At 34.7% G+C, this 26539-nt stretch overlaps 1 protein-coding gene across 4 annotated transcripts in view; it reads left to right on the forward strand.

Moving 5' to 3' along the window:
* LOC149798288 (neurobeachin-like) overlaps positions 1 to 26539 on the forward strand; it is a 561888-nt gene that overhangs the window by 71012 nt on the left and 464337 nt on the right. For all 4 annotated transcript variants that reach the window (XM_089963438.1, XM_089963435.1, XM_089963437.1 and 1 more), the window contains exons 10-17: positions 844 to 900; positions 5874 to 6014; positions 7376 to 7438; positions 8554 to 8636; positions 11036 to 11144; positions 12489 to 12641; positions 16221 to 16389; positions 24537 to 24679. In XM_089963438.1, the coding sequence (XP_089819564.1) occupies positions 844 to 900; positions 5874 to 6014; positions 7376 to 7438; positions 8554 to 8636; positions 11036 to 11144; positions 12489 to 12641; positions 16221 to 16389; positions 24537 to 24679 (918 nt within the window). The remainder of the gene's footprint in view (positions 1 to 843; positions 901 to 5873; positions 6015 to 7375; positions 7439 to 8553; positions 8637 to 11035; positions 11145 to 12488; positions 12642 to 16220; positions 16390 to 24536; positions 24680 to 26539) is intronic.

Raw genomic sequence — 26539 nt, forward strand, 5'->3', positions numbered from 1 at the left:
AAGAGTGGTAATAATAAAGGCTAAAATTCTCATAGAGATCAACTAAGATCAACATCAGTCAATTTTAGTTTTGTGTTTTATCTGAACAAACAAAACTTTCCACTCATTGGAAAGCTTGATGTTTCGGTGTCTCCTATGTTGATAGTTGGCGAAATTGTCTTTTGTTTTGCAACAGCAGTACAGGCTTGTTAATCATTAAAACCCTGAAACTGGCTTGTGATAAGAAGGAATTTTGACCGGTAACTATACCAGTTTAACATTGGTATATATGGTATAAAAATGCCAGGTGTTCAACTTGTGTATGTTTCTTTTGTGGGAATGGAGTGATAGCATATGACAACATATAAACTTTGTTTTGCAACAGACTTTGTTAAAAAATGGGGAGTATTTGCCAGTTATGATCTGCTGAATGACATCACATCCTGGATGTAGTAGCATACTAATGGGGGGGACACAGCAGGGGTGGTTGCCCTGGGTGCCAGAGGGTCGTGGGGCACCAAAACATTGGGTGCCAGAGATCCTGGGGTGCCAAAACCTCTTTGGGCCTTCATCGTCACCCCTACACCATTTCTGCTACTGCTTTGATGGGACTTTTGCACTATTGGCAATCAACACCAAGAACTGTATTGAAGTAGCATTTTGTTCTCTTTGTTTTTTTAATAATAAAATGATTTGATTTCGAAGTCACTCCATTTTTATATTACACATTTGTAATATTTTTGTGTTAGAATGTTCCAAAATTACTACTGGAATTTAAAAGCTCTTTCAGGATCACAACAAATTTTGTGCTACCCTTGTTGAATTTAAACACCGATTAACCAGCTGGCATGTTCTATTTTTCAGAGTCAATTCAGATTTGAAAATGAAAGTATCAAGAAGCTGGGTGATACTAATGCAAAAGTAAGTGTGATCGTAAATACAGAAGTGTATTCTTTTTAATTCTCTTGCTATGAATACATTAAGAATTAATGAATAGATTATCTATTTCTCCACTTGTCAACATGACCATCCATTTCTGTCTACACATGGAGGCAGATTTATATTGTTTTGAAACTTACAGACATAATTGTCATGATCAAATGATGTGCATATATCATTTAGTTGTTAGATTTGTTAATAATCTTTTCTAGAATTATGCTACTTTTTATCAAAATTGCCTAGTCTGGAATAAATTATGCCCACTGGGCAAGGACATTCTCTGACTGGAATACTCTATGCCCATTGGGCAAGGGAATTCAGAGTCTGGAATACTGTATGCTCATTTGGCAAGGGAATTCTTTGACTGGAATACTGTTAGCCCATTGGATCAGGGCATTCTGTGTCTGGAATACTCTATTCCCATTGAGCAAGGGAATTCTGTGACTAGAATAAGGTTATTGGATAAGGGCATTCTGTGTTTGGAATACTCTGTGCCCATTGGGCAAGGGAATTCTGTGACTGAAATACTGTAGTTCCAATGGACAAGTGTGTTCTTTGTCGGCAATGCTTTGAAACCCATTGAATAGGTGAATAAATGTATCATTTTAAGATAAGCAAATTTTTTTTCAGTTTATTGGTCACTGGCCTAGTAGGCTGGTCTTTAGCTCCCCAGGCCATAAGGCCCATTGAGTTTGTGGTATAGCCCTATGCCTTTGTGTGTCTTGCATCATTCATCCATCAACAGAATTAGTTGTTACCATTCTTGAGTCCATGTTTCTGCTCTGATTTGAATAAAAGTTAGAATATGAGTTCATATCATCAAAATCACAATGAGTTTGACATTGACCTAGATTTCTGCATATTAATGAGGTGATCATGCACCTCATTGATCCACTTTGTTGCTACTCTGTAAGCCATATTTGGAGTCTGATTTTAATGAAACATTGAATATATGCTTATAATATTATGATCTTAGATGAAATTGATAACGGCAAAGATTTATGCAATTAGTGAGGTGATATTGCATCACTTTGGAGGCCATAGTTTTCATCCTGTTTTTATTGAGCTTGGAATATATGCTTAAATCATTAGGATCTGGATGATTTGAATCTGAGTGAGATTTCCTGCATACTAATGAGGTGATCTTGCATCTGATTGGCTGAGCTTGTTATCCTTCTGAAAGCCATATTTCTAATCTGATTTTTTTTAAAATTTCAGTATTTGTTTTTATCATCAACGTTTGTGCTTTTAAATTATGCTGCATGTCTACAAAGAATTTATGAGGATATGGTAAAAGAGGTAAAATCTGTTTGCTGTAAAGTTTGGTAGACAGTTATAGAAGTTGTTCTTAACCCTGCTAAGTGAAAAGGTCATCTGTTGAGGTAAACCAGGTGAGTGATATCAGACCTGCCAGGGCCTGTTGTTATAATTAAAAGTTACACATATTATTGATGTGATCTTCCATATGATTGGCTGAGCTGCTTACCACTTGATAGACCATATTTAGTAGTCAAGTTGAATTAGACTTGGTAAATAGACTAATATCAGGATGTTGGGTGATTCTTATTGTGACTGAGAACCTGACTGTATATATAATTATGATGTGGGCTTTCACCTGATAAGGATATTTTTTTTCAACCGTTCTAGAGACTGCATTTTTAAAAGAAATTTGATCAGACTTGGTCAATGGACCTAGAATGTGGCATACCGTATTTACCGCCTATGTTTGGACACTGTATTTGTTGGGACACCATACATTAATTTTAAAAGTAATTTTTTTGTGCACTGTATGTTCTGGGACACATCGTTTTTTTCAAGTCGTAAGTTATGGGACACCTTTTAAATCATTCGAAAATTACATGTCGGAAATTGCAATCCAACTGAAATTTTATTTTTTAAATATAAAACTGTACTTGAGATAAAACTCTAATCCCCTGCAGTAGCATCTCATCAACACAACCCTTCTCCTGCACACGTACGGTCTATTATTTTGGTACATGATAACTTTTTTAACTTTCTCATACAGTGAAAAATTGTTGGAGGCAACACACCACCTGAAGTGGAAACTGCAAGAACAAAAGGAAGATTTTTTTCAAATCTGCACTAGTCTTGCTAATTCTCACACTTTTGATGCCCATCTTATCGTCAGTCCATCCAGGAATGCGATCAAAGTACACTAGAGTTTCATCCATGTTAATGATCATATTGTCGGCGAAATGATCTGTTTCTCTTCTGGCCATCACGAATTCATCATGTGATTTTATTTTCTCCAAATCTTCTGGATGATGCTGGGTCATTGATGTTCACGCACGAAGCACTATATTGTGCAACTTTAAAAACTGTTCCATTGTTTTACTTTATTGTCAAACTTTTGTGAATACTGTTGAAAAGGAACCAAAGTAAGCTTCCATATCACGGCCGTCTTTGTATATTCAAAGCTAAAAAAATAAATCGGCACACTTAAAAGAATCCAGTAGTCAGCATCTGAGGTCAGCTTGCTTTGCAATAAAATAATCATTGTATTGATATCCTTTAAAAAAAATCGGCTTCCGAGTCCAAAGTCAGCTTCCAACGTCTGCTTGCTTTGTAATAAAAATAACCTTTGTCTTTGATGTCCTGTCGGCAAGTTCAAAGAAGTTTACTGCTGGCTGCCAGTTGTGTTTATTTACCACCAGGGCTTATATGTGCTTGGCATCTTCAGTAATAATTAATACAAAGGTGTACTGATGTCTCCGGGTAAATATTAATGATACTTCTGTAACCCACGCTGGCGAAAAGATTGTCGTTTGCACTCAAGTGAATGTGTTTTAAAATAATGTTTTTTATTTACGAGATACTGGCATACAGTATAGTTCTCTTCTGGCCTTAACGAATTCATCACATGATTTTATTTTCTTGAAATATTCTGGGTGATGCTGGGTCATCGACATCTGTGCACAAAGCAGTATATTGTGTCACTTTGAAATTTGTTCCATTGTTTCAATTTATTTTCAAAATTCCTGTGAATACTGTTGAAAAGGAACCCAAGTATGCTTCCATATCTCGGCTGTCTTTGTATATTCAAAAAAAAAAATCGGCTTAAATCACAGAATCCATAGTCAACTTCCAATGTCGGCTTGCTTTGCAATAAAATAATCTTTGTATTGATATCCTTTACAAAATAAAGTAACCGGTGTCGGCTTCTGAGATTGCCTGCTTTGTAATAAAAATAACCTTTTGTCTTTGATGTCCTGTTGGTAGGTTCAAAGAAGGAGTTAACTGCTTCCTGCCAGTCGTGTTTATTCACCACCAGGGCTTATGTGTGCTTGTTATAGTAAGGATAATTATGTAACCCTAGCTGGTGAAAAGACTGTCACTTGTACTAAAGTGAATGTGTTTTCAAATGATGATTTGTTTTGGCGAGATATTGTCATACAGTAGACCTGGATATAATTCAATCTTGATTATTTTGCACCCAACACCGTGTCATGCGTGAATGGCGTCTTCAAGATATCAGTTGACTATTCCCTCTTGTATGCGATTTTGTTGGCTCCAGTTTTCAGTTGGATAACATGTTCAAACCTTTGAGCACAACCACCTACAGTTGTTTCTCAGTGTTCATGTCAATGAACAACATGGTGTGTGGTATTGGACATAATTGATACATGCTACAGTATGGAAGCGTACGCTGTTTATCCGGATTTCGTGGAAATGTTTTATTCTTTAATGCTCATGTTGAAAAAAAGGAATAAATGATAACAACACAAGGTTAGTTTCTTTCTTTTTATAATCAATTAAGCGTTTTATTTATCTATTTTATTGCGACATGCAGTTGGGGGGGGGAGCAAAAATGCAATACCAATTTATTTCGTTCTTAAGTCTTGGGACATATGACCAAAGTGAAAAAATGTTTCACCATAAGTTCTGGGACAGGAAAAAAAATAATTATTTTATCGTGTCCCAACATATGCGATAAATACGGTAATATCATTATTAGTGAAATCGATGCACGTTATGTGGCGTGACCTTGCATCCGATTGGCTGAGCTTGTCAACAAACTAGCAACTATATTTCTGATCAAATTTGTATCAAACTTAATTGAATTGTCATGCAGTATATTGTCAAGATATTGGATGAATTTAATTGGGGTTTGCCACATGGTAAAGAGTTAACATGTTATTGGATTGGTTAAGCTTTACCACTCTTTGCACCACCCTAAGCTTATGCTATCATTGTCACAGACTGGTTCCTTATTAAGTGAGATCAGCACATATTGCTGACATATCTTGCATCTGATTGGCTGAGTTTGTTGTTGCTCATCCAGTTTCTAAGGAACTTGGTAAATAGATTTCTTTCAAGATCTCAGATGACTTCAGTTATGAGAGAGAATGTGAATATTAATCATGCTGTTATCTTTAGAACAAATTTTTATCACAATACAGTAAAATAGGCCAATCCAAGATAATAATAATTTTGTGGATACTGTCATTAGATTGTGTTCACACAGTATTACATAAGCCTACATAGTGAATTGGTGAACTGTTAGATTATTGCTAGGTGAGTAGTGTTGGGTCCACTTAAGCCTCTTGTTAGATCCTGATCTGCAGTCACATTATGCTACAGCAGATCAGGAGCTATGTTGTTTGTAGTCTGACTCAACTTAATGACAAGTATTGAATGTATAATTTTACAACCCTTTGATTGCTAAATGGATGATATAATTAGGTATCTTTTCTGTTTGTGGTTTGACTCAGGTTATAAGCAATCATATATAGTATATGCTTGTTTTCAACAACAAGAACAACAATATTTTGATGTATCTTTTATTCATGAATTTAACCTGGATTCTTTCATTTTTTGACTTGTGCTTTAAAGAACTGTGTGATATGGTCTTTTTGTAAAGTTTATGTAAAGATGATTTATCATTGGTATCATTTGGTAACAACTGCAGTTGTTCTTGCTTAATTTATTTTCAGCTTTTGTATGATGGGAAACTTACATCTAGCATTGTGTTTATGTACAACCCAATAGCCTGTGACAGTCAACTCTGCTTGGAATCCTCACCAAAGAGCAATGTGTCCTATTTTGTACACACTCCGCATGCCATGATGTCTCAGGTATGACTTCAAACAGATTTACTTTTACTACCATCATTAAGCCAAACTAGTCACCTTCCAGAAGATAAAATTAGAGGATGAACCCGATGTATTTTTCTGTTACATTGCTGCAGTTGGTTCAAAATCATATTATCTATGTGGAAGAATACTATGATGAAATAACAGCAGTCAGTCAAGAAGATTGCATAAAAAAAACAGACAATCCATTCCCTAAATAGTCAAATAATAAATGATAGAGAAAAACCGTAGCAGCAGCAAGAAGAGTCACCACTACTGCAGATCATTATTATTATTATTGTTGTTGTTGTTATCAATAAGTGTACTGTATTGTTTTCTCATAAACAAAATGTATCAAGGGTTCTTAAAGGTTACTCACTCTGTCTGCTCTTCAGTGATAAGTAATTTCACAATGGTTGGGAGCTAGAGTTGTCTCTCTTGATGAACTCCATGCATGCTAGAAATGGATCATTATGTATCAAATACAGTTATTTTTTGTTTGTGACTCACTTCTTACATCTAGTGGTCAAGGTCCCATTCATAGAAAATTTGCATTGTTTTTCGTTTGCTTTTATTTCATAAACTCCTTGATAAGAGCTATTTCTACTTGGGATGAACTATTATGATGTTGTTGTTGTAGGGTTTAACACCATTTTTCAGCACACGATAGGCTATACGTGGCGGCCAGTATTAATGGTGGAGGAAGAACCCGGGAAAACCACGGAAAGAACCACCGACCCATGAGAAGCTACTGGCAAGCTTTCTCACATACCCACATTAGCCGAATCCGAGACTCGAACCCACGCAGACAGAGGTGAGATGGCAGTGATCCGTAACAGAGTGCGCTTTAGACCACTCGGCCACTTGGGGCCCCTGAACTATTATGAAGCAACATACTTACTCAGACTTTTAACTTTGGGGTTAGGGTCCCACATTCTATAGCAGTGCTTTGATAATGGGTTCTAAATGCGGCCTGACCTTGTTTGATAAATTTCTGAAGAAAATCATTTGGTGGAGTGAGTTTCTGTCTCAAATAGAGTTTACCGATGATAAAATATAATTAGAGCTCATTTTTATCACATGAGCAGTAACACATAGAAAGCTATGGGTATCAGTTTCAGACAGCGATTGTAGTAAGGTGGGTGCGAACATTTTCATTTTCATCATATACGATGTTATAATTTTGTCTTCAAGATTTCGTTAAAAGTCAAATAATAAACCTGAAAGTGGGATTCACAAACATGACAGCTTTCCACATAATTGACCATATTAGCTAGCAATTTGGAAAATTGAATATCAGGAATATCAGCTCAGGAAGGACATGTTTGAACATAAACTTACTCTAAAATTCTCTTATTTTTCAGGATGTCAAAGCAGTTATTACACATTCCATAAACAGCACATTACATTCCCTAGGTGGTGTTCAGGTAGGTTTAGTAAATTTAAGTTATTTTTACCCCCAGTTGGGTTGGTGGTATATTGGATTCCCATCGTGACTCCATTCATCAGTGTGCGGATTCATGTATCCTTCTGTCTGTCCTTGCTTTGTCCTCTTATGTAGACTGTAATGCTAGACCAAACTTAGAGAGTATGTGCATCTTGAAATGGAGTTGTTTTATGCACCTAAACTGGGTTACTGTAACTTACATTTGATGGTTTATTTTACATTGCCTTTAAATGGTGGCATGACTTCATTCCCAATTACTTGACACATTGTTACATGTTGCTTTTCTTAATTATGTGTTGCACATAACAATTGAGACCATTTTTCATATTGAACAAGGTTTGTTCATCATCTCTAAAAATTAAAAAATTAAAATTACCAACTTCTGTAACAACAACAGGATAGTTTTGTATTCCTCTTTATAATTACGGTTCAAGCTAGTTATTTTTTTTAAAGATTAATACATGAGCAACAGATAGTATGAAATGCCAGACAATTAAATGTTGAACATTTATTAGGAAAATGGCACCTGTGTGACATTCTTTAATTTATCAGCTTTTGTTGCCTGGCAGCACAGTACATCAGTTAACCATGCATCAGGTATTATCTATAGTGGTAGAGAAATTGTAGTGATTTATTGGCCATGAAACTAGATAGGAAAATAAATTCCAACAGAATATCTTTCCTTCTGTATTATAACCACATTACACCCTGCAATTGCTAAAACATAACTTGCTAAAGTTAAAAATATGCCTTTATAGGACATAAATGATAAACTTTTCATTTGTGTAAAAAAATAGCTATTGTAGGGTTCAAGTATTCATTAAAAGTCATGCAAGTTCAGGTTTTAACTTAAACTTGAAATGATACTTTTTGATCATTGTTTATAATTATTCAAATTTCCATTGCTTTTAAATTTCATAAGTGCATAAGTGTCACAAATTCAAGTTGTAAAAGGGGCCAAAAACTTGAATGCTTTGTTAGATATGTATATTAAAATGTAAAGATTTGTACACTGATAGACACTTCTAGTATTCAGTATTTTTTTAACCACTAATGTAAACAATTGTTTACTCCAGAGTTTGTTTTCAATTTCAGGTTTTATTTTCATTATTTGCTCAATTGGACAGTCCAGTTAAAAGGGAACCAAGAGCAGAAAGTGTCATTGATAACACAATCTGGTAAGTTTTGGAATAGTGTTTAGTCTTGTATAGTTTATAATAGCAGTAAGAGTTATAAGGGAGGCAACTCAAATCTATGTAAACTATTTACTTATAGTAGTTCTCTTCCTTAGAGATATTTCCACTGATGGGAATACTGGAACAGTGGAAATGTTTTTAAATGGAAATCACTACAATAATTCGTCCAACAATGTTTCAAATGTTAATGTAAATTTTCAGAAGGTAAAGTAAAGACAATTTAAAAAATAATGCCACAGTTATTTACAGCTTTATGTTTATAATAGCATAAAGGCCCATATGATGGCAATATCTCTAGAGCCATTATCTTTTATTTGATCTTATGTAAATTAATATCATTGGAACCTACCAAATCATCTGTATTCACATTTAAATTATTTGTTTTTTCTACCCAACTTATTTTTCTAACATCCAAGAGAAATTTGTTATGCCTTACCATGACATGTTGGCACACATAGTGTTACCTTCATCCATCCAGCCATCACACCTAGGTCATTTAAAGCATTGTGGTAGGGCTACTGTATTCCATGAACACATTTCAAGTTCTGAATTACACATGTACAGAAGTTGTCAAAAAGATGTAATTAGCACATTAATTACCTTAAGATGCTTAAATCAGAAAACATTAGGGATAAACAGTCGGCTCATATGTAGGTCTATCTAGAAAACATTAGGGATAAACAGTCGGCTCATATGTAGGTCTATCTAGAATACATTAGGGATAAACAGTCGGCTCATATGTAGGTCTATCTAGAATACATTAGGGACAAACAGTCGGCTCATACGTAGGTCTATCTAGAAAACATTAGGGATAAACAGTCGGCTCATACGTAGGTCTATCTAGAAAACATTAAGGATAAACAGTCGGCTCATACATAGGTCTATCTAGAAAACATAGGGATAAACAGTTGGCTCATATGTAGGTCTATCTAGAAAACATTAAGGATAAACAGTCGGCTCATACATAGGTCTATCTAGAAAACATAGGGATAAACAGTTGGCTCATATGTAGGTCTATCTAGAAAACATTAGGGATAAGCAGTTGGCTCATATGTAGGTCTATCTAGAAAACATTAAGGATAAACAGTCGGCTCATATGTAGGTCTATCTAGAAAACATTAGGGATAAACAGTTGGCTTATATGTAGGTCTATCTAGAAAATGGGATCTGAAATGAAGGAAAACAACCTATTCAGTGAGAGAAGCAAAATGTATTAGACTGTCTAGTAAGTGTCTATTACATGATTCCATGTTCAAGCACAGCATTATTAAGATGAAGTTGTACTGGACAGAATGAAAAAAGAACAGCAGTATTTCAGATCTCAGATGAATAATAATAAAAAAACTTTTTCCAAAGATTAAATAGATTAGAAAGGCAATGGTGATGATGGAATATGTTCAGCTTTATTATGTGGAACATTTAACATTCTAGTGTTTGTTATTGGGTTTATGTGTTAGTTGGAAAAAGCAGCATGAAAAACAAACTCGGGAGATGTGGTCATGAAGATAGTTTACAGTAATGTACTAGAGAAGAAGTATCCATTTATGAAGCAGAGATCTTGCAACAAGAAAGTTATTATTCAGTAACGAGGTTACATGTTAGAAAAGATGAATTTGTTTGGTAGATATAGGTATTTGTTGGTCCTACCAGCTCTCAGATTTTATATCCAGGCTTTATTTTTGTAGAGTCCGTTTTAGATAGAAGCTCAGAACAAAAAATCACCTTGGTGTCTTTGTGCATATTCATCCATCTGTTCATACCACAATATTAAAGCTTTTTATGTGCATCCATCTGTCCCTATCACAATGTTTTTATGTGGTCAGTCTGAGTTACATTTGTATGGCCATCCATCAATTCCTCAGTGTTAATTTCTTTTTATGTTGTCAGTCTCCCAGTTATACTTGTATGTCCATCCATCCATCCACACCTCAGTGTTAAAGTTTTTTATGTGGTTGGTCTGTCAGCTACAGTTGTATGGCACCCAGTCTATACATAACTCAAAGTTAAAGTTTTTTGTTGCCAGTTACAGTTGGTCACAGGGTCCTGTTACAACACTAATTTATTAAGAGTGAGACAGGTTCCACATATCGGCTGTGACCAGCTCCTTGTCTTAACTTTTTTACTAAAAATGCAATTAAATTCTAGTTGAATTAGCTAACCATAGTAAATAGTTTTATAAGCATTCATGAATATTTCTTTAATAAGATTAAGGACTATGTGAACACCAAAATTGCACAGTATACTCATCCATAAACCTTGGGATGGTATATCATAGAAATGTTTTATGCAAAGGCCACCCATGATAATTCATTTGTAAGTATAATTATAAAATTATTCTTTATTTCTGTGATAGTTATCAATCTTGTTTTCTTGCTATACAGTGCCAGCCTTCTGCACCTTCTGTATAATCTGATTGAAGGCTCTGTGACAGTTCAACAGCAGATGATACAAAACAAAGGATTCCTGGTGATAGGACATCTCTTAGAAAAGGTTACACATTTTTTTATACTACATTTCCTCCACACCTCCTTCAGAGAAATTACATTGCTTCCTTGTTAAATTCTGTAAAATGTTCATTGACTTATGAATAGATTGAACTTGCATAACATGTGTATTGTGTCTACAGTTGTTTAGAGTAAACCTATGTTGCCATCAATGAGAATTTATTCATTATGTTACAAAATGGAACATAATAACTGTTTTAACTTTGATTTGAGGTTACTGGTAATAGACCAATAGAGCATAGTCTGTTGTCCATCATTTGTCTGTCTGTTAGCACAATTTTGTTATCAATAACCCTCCTAAACTACCAAATTTGTATGATGCCCAGTTGGTCTTAAATGAACAATATGCTGATCTGACATCCAATACGGCCATTACACAATGGTCATCTTGAAAATCTTGTTGTTGCGACTCTTGCAGAATGGATGGTTGTATCAGCATGACCTTTTCACTAGACGACTTCTTATGATATCTACTTAGTCCTAAACAATAAAAATGATACCAATCTGAAGACCACTATGTCCATTACAACAGCCATCTTTAAAACTTTGTCATTGATACTCCTCCTGAGTCAAAAGTTATATTGACATGGGATTATTCATGAAAAGACTTCTTTATGATGTCAACTTGGTCTAACCTGGGGTCTAATATGGCTGTCACAGTGGTCAGCTTGAAAATGGTGTTATCACTCATTTACCTGAATCAATGGTCATATCGTCACAAGCTTTCATTTAAAGACTTCTCTTAATGCTTTGTTGATCTTAAATTAACATGGTGCTGATCTGATGACCAATATGTGGCCATCTTGAAAATCTTAAAGTAGGGCTTTCATCGGAAGTTTTTAATATGCCTACTTGGTCATAAATGAAAATGACCAACCCTTAATATGGATATCTTTGAAAATATTGTTAACTTCCATATGGCTATATAAAGATGGAGTTGTCAGCAATAGACTTCTTATTATATTGAGTTGGTTCTAAGTTAATTGGTGTCAGTCTTACGTCCAGTATGGCTGCAATGACAGCTGTTGTGAAAATCTGTCACTACACTTTTTGAATAGATAGATGATCATTATGACATGGGGTCTTCACGAAAAGACATCAGATGATATCAACTTTTTCGAATAGAAAATGCTGCCAATCTGGCATCCAATATTTGTGCCACAGGAGCTAATTTTAAAACCTTATCATTGCTGAGATGGTTTCAACATTCAGGAGTTAGAAAGAAGATAATGACCTTATCTTGAATTCCTGGAAATTCCTTTTGCACAGTAGAGCATCAGTCCCTTCAAGGGACTCTTGTTTTTCTTTTTTACAATAATATCTTTTATAGGCCTCTCGGGACCATATAACACCAGCAGTGTTAGAAGCATTCCTGAAGCTGACAGAGTTTTTAGTCCAGTTTCCCACAGGAGCATCCCTTCTGAAACAACTTTTTGATCATATTCTTTTCAACCCAGCACTTTGGATTCACTCTTCCATAGAGGTATGGCAATTAATATTTCAAGTTTTCATGAACAGTATGTTTTTATTCCCGTACTTTTAGAGGCAATAGAGTATAAAGGACTCCTCATGTCCACCCATCTGTCACACATCTTGAGAATGCAGCTAGTTCTCCAGTTAATATTTATTGCTGAAAAATTTAAAAAATATTTCTTCAAATTGAAAAATCACTTTGCTTCTGTAATTATTATAAAAGTTTTTGTCTTACAGCTGGATGAATAGAATTTTTTGCATGCATAAAGTCTAATAGTTGTTAGTCGATCAACATGAAACTTTTGACATGTTATGGTCATCATCTACAGATGTGCATATTGACATGTTATGGTCATCATCTACAGATATGCATATTGACATGTTATGGTCAGCATCTACAGATGTGCATATTGACATGTTATGGTCATCATCTACAGATGTGCATATTGACATGTTATGGTCAGCATCTACATATGTGCATATTGACATGTTATGATCATCATCTACAGATGTGCATAGTGACATGTTATGGTCATAATCGAAAGATGTGCATATTGACATGTTATGGTAGGGGCCCCGAGTGGCCGAGTGGTCTAAAGCGCTCTCCGTTACGGATCACTGCCATCTCACCTCTGTCTGTGTGGGTTCGAGTCTCGGATTCGGCTAATGTGGGTATGTGAGAAAGCCTGCCAGTAGCTTCTCGTGGGTCGGTGGTTCTTTCCAGGGTTTTCCCGGGTTCTTCCTCCACCATTAATACTGGCCGCCATGTATAGCCAATCGCGTGCTGAAAAATGGCGTTAAGCCCTACAACAACAACAACAACAACAACAACATGTTATGGTCATAATCGAAAGATGTGCATATTGACATGTTATGGTCATAATCGAAAGATGTGCATATTGACAAATCACTATGCTTCTGTATTTTTTGTTAATTCCCCTGTCCAAGTCAAGAGTCTTGTGAACATGTTAATGCAGCATTTTATGGATCCCTGTAAAAACATGGCACATATTTTAGTTATCATCCAAAGATTAACAGCTTGTTGTACTCCCCCGGTTTTTATTTCCCTTTTTTACTTACAGGTGGTGTGTGTGTGTGTGTGTGTGTGTGTAAAGATGAATGCAGTATATGACAGAATTTTGTAAATAATGTCTTGATTTTCAATGGCTTGCTCTGAAACGTAGTACAGAAGATGTGCATGTAGACCAGTCATTTTATCATAAATATTTTCAGTAAAGATATGTGCATTATCTAATGCAGAGTTGCCTCCTTTATGAGATGGGATGGGAGTATATTTACATGACCAAATTGCTCAACATTCATCCAGTTTAAATTACCATATTTGTAAGCCAGATTGCATCAGTTATTTATGTTGGATACATGATTGAGTTCCAAAAATAGTATTTGTCCTTCCAATACATTCCATGATCACATTAACATTAGAAAATAAGTTTGCTACCTCCCAAATTGAGTCTTTCGGGAAAGAAGAGAATATGTATGTATGTATGTATGTATGTATGTATGTATGTACGTATGTACATACGTACGTACATACGAACGAACGAATGAATGAAGAGAGAGAGGGAGAAGAAAATTTTACCCATTAGTTCCCCATGACCCTTGGCTGCCACCAGGTGGTGCTAAATATAAGCTTTTGATTAATGCTATCAAGATGATTCTACATGATCTCCCAAAGATCCTTAGAAAATCTTCATGAATTCAGTCCATCCATACATAAAGTTGGTATGTGTGTGTGTGTGTATATATATATATATATGTTGTTGTTGTAGGGTTTTAACGCCATTTTTCAGCACTAGATAGGCTATACATGGTGGCCAGTATAACTGGTGGAGAAAGAACCCTGGAAAACCCAGGGAAGAACCACCGACCCACGAGAAATATATATATATATATATATATATATATATATATATATATATATATATATATATATATGATGAGATGGTGTCTCATAAAATATGAAAATACAATCATGTATATATGGATTTCAGCTATCTAAAAATAGCTCATGGCAGTGAATCACATGTTTTTCACCAGCAACTGGCCAGATTATATAAGCATCTGGATTCCAAACTTGAATATCATTTGAATAAATTTGAAGGCCCCACCATGGAGTATGTAGTTTTACTCATTTCTGTCCATCCATTTTGCTGGCTATTACTTTCAAGTCCAATTTCGGGGCCATTAGTGGCCGAGTGGTCTAAAGCGCTCTCCATCACGGATCACTGCCATCTCACCTCTGTCTGTGTGGGTTCGAGTCTCTGGCTCGCCCAGTGTTAATATGTAAGAAAGCTTGCCGGTAGCTTCTCGTGGGTTGGTGGTTCTTTCCAGGATTTTCCCAGGTTCTTCCTCCACCATTTATACTGGCCACCATGTATAGCCTATCTTGTGCTGAAAAATGGCGTTAAACCCTTTAACAACAACAACAATCAAGTCAATTTTCATGTACTTTTGGTAGGACAGTCATGTTTCATATACAGATTGGTTGGTAGGACAGTCATGTTTCATATACAGATTGGTTGGTAGGACAGTCATGTTTCATATACAGATTGGTTGGTAGGACAGTCATGTTTCATATACAGATTGGTTGGTAGGACAGTCATGTTTCATATACAGATTGGTTGGTAGGACAGTCATGTTTCATATACAGATTGGTTGGTATTTCTTTTTTTTGTGCTTCTCTTGCACATTCAGCCTTGTTAAAGTAGGAATGGCATTAAACTGCACTCTCTTACTCATTTGAGACGTCATTTAGCCCAACAAATACTTGAATTGTGTCCATAATTGCTATTTTCTAATTTAAGTGCAACTACCGGATGTAGTGAATGAGACACTTTGTGCATTACAAGATCAATCCCAGAAAGGAAAGAAAACTGTTCACTTTTCTTGTCAGAGTTACGATGTATGAAAAGATAAATGGTAATTAAATATCTCACGTAAGGAGGCTAATGCACCAGAGCAAAACTAGGATGATCTGCTTCCAATGCTGAATGTAAATTGACTTCTAGCCCACCGGAATAAAGCCATAAGATTTCAGATTAGCATGTTCCCATGGACCCAGAAAACCCAGAAATGGCCCCACTAAAACACAAGTTACATGGATTCAAACCTTTTCTTTTGGACCCGGGCTTTAAAAAAACAGAAGTTCCGCCCCGTAAACAGTCATGTCCTGCAATTTGTCTCAGATATAAGTGATGATGAATGCAAAACAAGGTCTAGTTGCACAATTTTGTGTATAGCTAAAAAGAGATTAAGTGTGCAAAAAAAAAAAAAAAAAAATTGGATAAAATATATATCTTATTATGTAGCAACCATATAAGATAAACTCAGTTTTTGCAGAGTTTCCTTTCTAGATTTTAAAATTTTGTTATGGATGATGAAAGAATAACAATCATGATTTATGAAATTCAAACATTTACTGGAGCACTTGGTCAGGAACCTTTGTGTTCAAAAATTCTCCCCAAGTTGTAATGGAAACATACAAACTTTGCATATCATATTCTTGGCTGCAACAAAAAAGAAGCAAGAAGTACTTTAAATATTCTTCTTCATTTCTTTTGATCTGTAGGTGCAGACAAAGCTGTACTGTTACCTAGCAACAGATTTTATAAATGATGCCCAAATCTACAACAACATCCGCCGTGTAAGTGCTGTACTGCAGACAATGCATACATTGAAGTACTACTATTGGGTTGTCAACCCCAAAGACAGGAGTGGCATCACACCCAAAGGGGCAGGTAAAGAGATTTGTATAATTTAAGGAGATATGATTCTGTTTTGACCCACAAAAAATACTGGTAAAATTTGAGGAATTTATTTTCAGCTTTTAAATAGAACCTTGAAAGCAAGAGAAATAAAATTATTGATTACATATCGGAGTCTTTTTAAAATTGCATACGAACATGTATTATGTTCCTTTATTGGTCAGACAAGTATTCCAAATTTATTGTATACACCTGACATAAGACAGCATATTTTATGATGTCATCTGTCCATCCATTCATTTGTTACCTGTTTTGCTTGTAATTAGCTTGCATATGGGTCAAGGAAACAAAACCTAAATAATTTCTGGTTGAAAAAGTCCAAGGTAAAGGACACTGGAATGGAACAAAAGAAAACTGTTGCCACACAATATCTTGACTTGTATACCAGATACCTTTACCAAACATTGTAAATAACTTGCATTAGAGGTAAGAAAGGCACCATGATTAATGATTTTTGGGCCAAAAAGTTCAAAGTTCAGGGTAACAGTGACTAAGAAGAAAAATGGCATCTTGAGTTCTTTATCACCTGCTTAGCCAAATGTTGTGGATAGCTTGCATTTGAAACTGGTGTTACAACTCTCTGGTCACAAATTAAGTAACAGAATGAGCAAACCAGCAAGTTTTGTAAAACATAACAGATAATTTGATTATCAAAGTTCTAAAATGTACAGGTTTGCATGTTCCTTTGAATAAATCACAATAGTCCTAGAATAATATTTTTGCCCAATGAGCACTCTATAGTTCCCGTGAATAGTCTAAACAAATGTTTTCTTTACAATAATATATAAATGCAACAAAATATATATCTGCAGACTTGATGTTGCAACAAGAACACAAGAGAAAAAAATGAAAAAATTGTCCAGCCCATGCCACTTTTATACAGGCATAAGAGGTGAAAAATGCATTTTTCTATTACTGCTATGTGATATATTTCAAATCTCCCGCATGACTTAACATATTCAGTGGGAAATAACTCAGTTCTTCTAAGAACCCATCTGACTGACCTGTCCAATGGGTAACAAATTCAAGCTTGTAAACAGCTTTTTTTATTAATATTATTATTATTAATTGTAAAGACCTATGTAATCACCTATTTACGGATCCTGCACAGTCCACCATACAAAACTTAGCTATGAGAATTACCACAATCTACAGTCATGAACAAAATTTACAAAAATAATAGATATGTATAATACTGGAATGACATATTCGTTTGTCAAGAAACTTAGTAGATGCTCTCATTGATTTGGGGATTAAAATGTCAGCGATCGATGTCAGAGGGACTTCAAGAAGGAAAACAGTTTCTGCAAAATAACTGAAGCCCTATACCACAAAACATGACCAAAACTTTATGGATGGTTTGCATTTGAGACGAGAAAGCCAGTGATCAATTTTGGGTTCAGTAGATCAAAAGTCAAGGTCACAGAGACTGAATGAAGAGAAATGTTTCATATAGAATAGCTTAACATGGTAGGCATAGAAATGTACTGTTTACAGTACTCATTTTTTCTACAAAACTCAAAGTAACAACAATATTATTCAAATAGTCAAAACTTTGTGGAATTTTACATCTTTCTTTGAATACTAAAAGCTTGTCTTACCTACAGTAGTGAATGGCACAACATAATTATCACTTTTCTGGCAATGATAGTAATGGCAATGCCATCATTATTAGTGCCAAGATTATACATTAAAGTAATGACATCACTGTCATTGGTAGTATTCTGTGTTTAAGTAGTGACATCATAATTAATGTCAAGATTCTGTGTTGAAGTAATAACATTATCTATAATGTTAAGAATCTGTGTTCAGGTAATAACATTATAATTTTAAGACTCCATGTTCAAGTAATAACATTATTAATGTTAAGATTCTGCATTAAAGTAATAACATCTTTAATGTTAAGACTGTTAAAGTAGGGGGCCCAGAGTGGCCGAGTGGTCTAAAGCATTCACCGTTATGGAACACTGCCATCTCACCTCTGTCTGCGTGAGTTCAAATTTCGGGTTCGGCTTATGTGGGTATGTGTGAAAGCTTGCCAGTAGCATCTCATGGGTCGGTGGTTCTTTCCGGAGTTTTCCTGGGTTCTTCCTCCACCATTAATACTGGCCGCCTTGTATAGCCTATCTTGTGCTGAAAAATGGCGTTAAACCCCACAACAACAACTGTTAAAGTAATAACATGATCAACTGTAAGGGACCTTTATGGATCCACAGATTGAGGCCAAACTATCAGGGTTCCTTGAACCCATAAAAGCCTGGGGGAGGTGGCACCATTCCCTTCCCCAGGAACAACTAGCAGGCTGCAGTGCAGTCAGAAAAATGTGGCACATGCACAGTTGTGCGCATGCCACTATAATTAAACTCAGCAACAACAAAAATCTTCAATGTTAAGATTCCATGTTAAGTAATAACATCTTCATTGTTTAGACTGTGTTAAAGTAATAACATCATTAATGTACAGATTCTGTTGTAATAAGGTAATGATGTCATGGCCAGTGTTGAGATTCATTGTTAAGGTAATGAAATCATGGCCAGTGTTAAGATTCATTGTTATGGTAATGAAATCATTGTCAGTGTTAAGATTCATTGTTAAGGAAATGACGTCATGGCCAGTGTTAAGATTCATTGTTGTGGTAATGAAATCATGGCCAGTGTTAAGATTCATTGTTATGGTAATGAAGGCATGGTCAGTGTTAAGATTCATTGTTATAGTAATGAAATCATGACAAGTGTTAAGATTCATTGTTATGGTAATGAAATCATGGTCAGTGTTAACATTCATTGTTATGGTAATGAAATCATTGTCAGTGTTAAGATTCATTGTTAAGGTAATGACGTCATGGCCAGTGTTAAGATTCATTGTTAAGGTAATGAAATCATGGTCAGTGTTAACATTTATTGTTAAGGTAATGAAATCATGGTCAGTGTTAAGATTCATTGTTAAGGCAATGACATCATGGCCAGTGTTAATATTCATTGTTAAGGTAATGAAATCATGGTCAGTGTTAATATTCATTGTTAAAGTAATGTAAGGTCAGTGTTAAGATTCATTGTTACGGTAATGACATCATGACCAGTGTTAAGATTCATTGTTAAGGTAATGACATCATGGTCAGTGTTAAGATTCATTGTTAAGGTAATGACATCATGGTCAGTGTTAAGATTCATTGTTAAGGTAATGACATCATGGTCAGTGTTAAGATTCATTGTTAAGGTAAATGACATCATTGTCAGTGTTAAGATTCATTGTTAAGGTAATGAAATCATGGTCAGTGTTAAGATTCATTGTTATGGTAATGAAATCATGGTCAGTGTTAACATTTATTGTTAAGGTAATGAAATCATGGTCAGTGTTAAGATTCATTGTTAAGGTAATGAAATCATGGTCAGTGTTAAGATTCATTGTTAAGGTAATGAAATCATGGTCAGTGTTAAGATTCAGTGTTAAGGTAATGAAATCATGGTCAGTGTTAAGATTCATTGTTAAGGTAATGAAATCATGGTCAGTGTTAAGATTCATTGTTAAGGTAATGACATCATGGTCAGTGCTAAGATTCATTCTTAAAGTAATGACATCATGGTCAGTGTTAAGATTCATTGTTAAGGTAATGACATGGCCAGTGTTAAGATTCATTGTTAAGGTAATGACATAATGGCCAGTGTTAAGATTCATTGTTAAGGTAATGAAATCATGGTCAGTGTTAAGATTCATTGTTAAGGTAATGAAATTATGGTCAGTGTTAAGATTCATTGTTAATTGTTAAGGTAATGACATCATGGTCAGTGTTAATATTCATTGTTAAGGTAATGACATCACGGTCAGTGTTAAGATTCATTGTTAAGGTAATGACATGGTCATTGTTAAGATTCATTGTTAAGGTAATGACATCATGACCAGTGTTAACATTCATTGTTAAGGTAATGAAATCATGGTCAGTGTTAAGATTTCATTGTTAAGGTAATGACATCATGGTCAGTGTTAACATTCATTGTTAAGGTAATAAAATCATGGGCAATGTTAACATTCATTGTTAAGGTAATGAAATTATGGTCAGTGTTAAGATTCATTGTTAATTGTTAAGGTAATGACATCATTGTCAGTGTTAATATTCATTGTTAAGGTAATGAAATCATGGTCAGTGTTAATATTCATTGTTAAAGTAATGGAATTATGGTCAGTATTAAGATTCATTGTTAAGGTAATGACATCATGACCAGTGTTAACATTCATTGTTAAGGTAATGAAATCATGGTCAGTGTTAACATTCATTGTTAAGGTAATGAAATCATGGTCTGTGTTAAGATTCATTGTTAAGGTAATGACATCATGGTCAGTGTTAAGATTCATTGTTAAGGTAAATGACATCATGGTCAGTGTTAAGATTCATTGTTATGGTAATGACATCATGGTCAGTGTTAAGATTCATTGTTAAGGTAATGAAATCATGGTCTGTGTTAAGATTCATTGTTAAGGTAATGACATCATGGTCAGTGTTAAGATTCATTGTTAAGGTAATGAAATCATGGTCAGTGTTAAGATTCATTGTTAAGGTAATGACATCATGGTCAGTGCTAAGATTCATTGTTAAGGTAATGACATCATGGTCAGTGTTAAGATTCATTGTTAAGGTAATGACATGGCCAGTGTTAAGATTCATTGTTAAGGTAATGACATAATGGTCAGTGTTAATATTCATTGTTAAGGTAATGAAATCATGGTCAGTGTTAATATTCATTGTTAAAGTAATGGAATTATGGTCAGTATTAAGATTCATTGTTAAGGTAATGACATCATGACCAGTGTTAACATTCATTGTTAAGGTAATGAAATCATGGTCAGTGTTAACATTCATTGTTAAGGTAATGACATTTAGGTCAGTGTTAAGATTTATTGTTATGGTAATGAAGTCATGGTCAGTGTTAAGATTCATTGTTAAGGTAATGAAATCATGGTCAGTGTTAAGATTCATTGTTATGGTAATGACATCATGGTCAGTGTTAAGATTCATTGTTAAGGTAATGACATCATGGCCAGTGTTAACATTCATTGTTAAGGTAATGAAATCATGGTCAGTGTTAACATTCATTGTTAAGGTAATGAAATTATGGTCAGTGTTAAGATTCATTGTTAATTGTTAAGGTAATGACATCATGGTCAGTGTTAATATTCATTGTTAAGGTAATGAAATCATGGTCAGTGTTAATATTCATTGTTAAAGTAATGTAAGGTCAGTGTTAAGATTCATTGTTATGGTAATGACATCATGGTCAGTGTTAATATTCATTGTTAAGGTAATGACATCATGACCAGTGTTAAGATTCATTGTTAAGGTAATGACATCATGGTCAGTGTTAAGATTCATTGTTAAGGTAATGAAATCATGGTCTGTGTTAATATTCTGCGTTAAAGTCGTGACATCATCAGAGTTAATTTTCTTTATTAAAGTTTTGAGATCATCAAAGTTAATAATCTGTGTTAAAGTCATGACAACATCAGAGGTTATATTATGTATTAAAATCATGATATCATCAGTGTTAAAGTGTGATGTTAAAGTTTGTGCAGTCATTTGGCATGGTGATACATGGTATGCAACTGAAATAATGCATTCTGCAGAAATTTTATGTAATACATTAGAAATGGTGTTTGTGTCTAATAATTAATCCTGACAAACTAAGTAGACACAGATCTGTCAGCAGATTATGGTTTCAAGATTTTAGTTTAAATTTAACCTCTATGCCTAGATCGTTTGGAGAATACTTTTGTCTAGGTCTCTCAATTTATGTCTTTGTTAACTGTTTATACATCATAGAAAAATTATGGCTTTTATTGTATTATTCAAATTCTATAATATGACTGCGTATTGTTCCTCATTTTTGCCTTGGTTGTATCACCTTTTGTTATCATGTACATGTCTGACTTGAAACTTTGACATGTTTGAGTAATTTCAAGGGGTTTAGTTGCATTGAATGTCTTTGCTGGTATGGAAAACAATTTCTGTTTGAGACAGCACCAATTATGCTGTCAAAACTGAAAAATCTACTTAAAAGTAAACTAGTATTACTTGAGAAGAGTGTTCATATTTCTTGTCATAATGTATGGTGGCATGTGGCAGCATCCAGCATGTTGAGATATGCATGCATGATATTTGTATTTTTGTTGGATTGATTGGTAGGTACTTAAACAGAGAGACTGCTCCAATGGGCTAGTGGTCAGAGTGTCCACCTCGGACATGGGAGGTCATGGGTTTGATCCCCAGCTAAGTCATACCAAAGACTTATAAAAATGGTACTTACAGCTGCCTTGTTTGGTGCTCAGCAATAAGAGGTTAGTGTTAGGACTGGTCAGCCTGGTGTCAGGATAATGTGATTGGGTATGGCATCATGCTACATTTCTGCGGCATGATGCCTTAGTGCTAGACATCACTATAAATTGCCACACTGCAGACATTATAGAGATATGACTGAAAAATTGTGAAAACTACATTAAAAATCCAAATCACACACACACAAATAAACAGATAAACTACATTAAAAATCCAAATCACACACACACACACAAATAAACAGATATTCTACTTCACAGACATAGACAGTCAGAAAAATAGAGAAATATTGACAAATACTAGTTTAGTTTTTACCTATTGTTACAGAACTAAAGAGGCCTCATACAGTTCCCTAATTTGTTGTTTCAAAGACAGTCAGTATCGGGTTTACTAATTTTTTGTTATATGCAGAGAAAACATGTTTCACAATTTTTTTATTACATAGATGACTTGTGGTTCACTTATTTTTATTACATAAATGACATGGTTCACTGACTTTTCTTACATGGATGATATGGTTCACAATTTGTTGTTACATAGATGAAGTATGGTTCACTAATTTGTTGTTATATGGACAGATGATGTATGGTTCACTAATTTGTTGTTACAGACAGTATGGTTCATTAGTTTGTTGTTACATAGAAAGATGATGTATGGTGCACTAATTTGTTGCTACATAGAAAAATTGAAGTATGGTTCACTAATTTGTTGTTAGATGAAGTATGGTTCACTCATTTTTTGTTACATAGATGATGTTCACTGATTTGTTGTTACATAGATGTAATTTGTTGTTACATAGATGTAATTTGTCATTACATAGATGTAATTTGTTGTTACATAGATGAAGTATGGTTCACTAATTTCTTGTTACATAGATGTAATTTGTTGTTACATAGATGTAATTTGTCATTACATAGATGTAATTTGTTGTTACATAGATGTTAATTTGTTGTTACATAGAGAGTTGATGTATGGATTGTTTCAAACTTGAGATTCAGTATCTTGAGCTTGCATCATGTTAGAAAATGCAATTCATCACTGATGAATAAACTATAGTTAAGATTTAAATGGTGTTGATGATCGATTTCCAGTTTTCCCCTGTCAGGTAGGGGGAAGATGTATTGTAGACCTACTGTGTTCATCCTTGATTTGACTTTAGAGGTTGCTTTTTCAACATAGAAAATCCATTGAAATCATAAAACATGCATGTAATTAGTGGTTGTTATCATAGTAGTGAGGTGATTATAGTTTTGTGAAATATGGAATATTAAAGGATCCAATTGATTCTTACTGCTGGATTGACTATATGTGGAAAAGAGACATGATACTTGGTATATCTTAAAGTACCTGAACTTATTTAAATCAAATGTTCACAATGCTTTTGTTCCTATGCCATGACTTCTTTGAAATTGAAATGAAATTGTAGATGTATTTTGTATTTATGGGTGGCTGACAGAATTAGAATATATCTGCTGTACTTTCATGCAGGCTTGGGAATGTCATAAGAAGCAACTTATTTTGGCACAACCATCGTGGCTTAGTGTTTGGTATGCTGGACTTGGAACTGAAAGGGTGTAGGTTCAGATTCTGACGTTGGATCATCCTGAGTTGTCTGCCATACTGTGGTGTGTCTTTGGGCAGAACACTGTACTCCAGTTGCTTTGGCACTCAATAAACTACTTGTGTTAATGTGCTGTAAAACACCAAAGAAAGCTAAACATATCTGCTGTGGTAATTACACAGTCTGTATCACACATCTAGCACTTCTAGGTAAAGTTTTAACTTGATTTTCCAGATGGTCCTAGACCCAGTCAGGATGAGATTATCAAGTTACGTTCCTTCATGCTGTTGTATATTAAGCAGCTGCTGTTGAAAGGGCAGGGAGTTCAGGATGATGAGTTACAGAGCATGTTCAACTATCTCTGTACCCTGCATGAGGTAACATGCATACAAATGCATGCACACACACACACACACACATACACACTCACACACACGTGTGCACATACATGCATGCACGCACACACACACATGTGCATGCACACACACGTGCACGCACACATTCAATATTGCTCTAACATACAATTGTGATTCAAACTGAGATATGCAAAATTATGGCAATCTGACAGGAACCAGTACAAGTTCATGTTCTGGTGACCTTTGAAACTCCCTGTCAACTTATTTATTGTAGCCCATCTGATAAAATGTTGAATTTTGTACTGGGGAGAGTTATTTTGTGTGAAGACATGTTCCAGAATGATGGCTGTAGTTTGATTGGTCACTCAAAAGCTCAACAGAACATGACCTCATATTAGTGCCCATTAGGTCTACTTATAGATCTGATTTTATCATGATGCATGCAGGAAATGATGATTTGGCATTATAACGAGGGATATTCCATAATTAAATGCTTTAATGGTAAGGGAATCCACCCATCAAAGTTGAAGTTGGGATGGACTTGGATTGCACAATCGCTTTGCAGTTCTGCACTCTGGGTTCATTCCTAGGTTATGAGATGTGCAGAACTGTTTTTTTTTACACATATACATTCAGTGGGAAAGGGGTTTTGATGAAAGGGTTCAACAGGTTCCTCCACCTGGAAAATCACTATGTGCTAACATATGATTAGGGCAATTTATGTACTGATTCATCACGATAAAGCCCCCTCAATATACTGCTGCCTATTTATACCATGAAATTGCTTAAATTCTGTTTTACCTGTTAAGTGGATGCATTTAAGTTTTTGGCTTAACAAAATCATTAATATTCAGAATATTGAATGATATTTTATTTGACAACAAATCCCTAATAACTCAGAATTAATCATTCCAACACTTGGCTTATTCAGTCTTGTTGTAAAAATTTTATAAGTTGTAAGATTAGAAACTAATAGTCAAAACTTAAAGAAATTTGTTGACCCAAAGCATGTTAAAGTATTTGAAGTTTTACTACATGAATGTTAAGCAAAATACCAAAAGATTAAATGTAAAGTACCGATCGTATGGAACCAACATGAGACATTTACTTTTGGATCATTGCTACAGTTTTGGAATGGGTTCAGATTTAGAGATCAATGATTGGCTCTTCATAATTGATCAATCGTTGACATTATTTAATAAGATATTTTCTATATTTTTGACTGTGTCAATTTCGCATAATCGTTAATGGTCAAGCTGCTTACAGCTCATACAGTCAGTTGAAAATAAAATGGGAACTTGAATCATTAATAAATACCTTGACTTTTCTTTCCAATTTACAACTTTTTTAATTATTCATAACACCACTAAATAATTGTTCTCCAGATATCTTGTATTGTTATGCATCTATGTTCATGCACAAATATCCTAACTAATCGTATTTCGCCAATAAATATACTATTGTCTCTGATTATCCAGCCTACCAAAACAGTTGCACTCAGGAATTTTCCATTTCCAGATCTGACTACAATACATCTTTTCAGTCATTTACCTATTTGCAAATAGTATTTTCTTCCTTGAATCCCAATGTTTAAAAACCTATTTAATTTTAAATGATAAAAGTTGGATTTATTCTATCATTCTACTTGTTGAGTCTCCTCCTTTGTTTATTTAACCTGAAAATACAATACACTGCAGATGTCAGCCACTTCAGGCAAACATCTGCACACAAAAGCACAAGCCCCTAAAGTTTCAATTACCACCTTTGTTGTTTGATGTAAATTAATCGACATGTATAAATTTGGATTGCTTCGTTGCCAATATTTGTGATCACTAGCACAGATAAAGTTTTGAGGGACATTCCATGTTTTTTTAATCCAGA

The sequence above is a fragment of the Sinohyriopsis cumingii genome, chromosome 6 (genome assembly GCF_028554795.1).
Source record: "Sinohyriopsis cumingii isolate HCF-2022 chromosome 6, ASM2855479v2, whole genome shotgun sequence".
Taxonomy (NCBI): Eukaryota; Metazoa; Mollusca; class Bivalvia; order Unionida; family Unionidae; genus Sinohyriopsis; species Sinohyriopsis cumingii.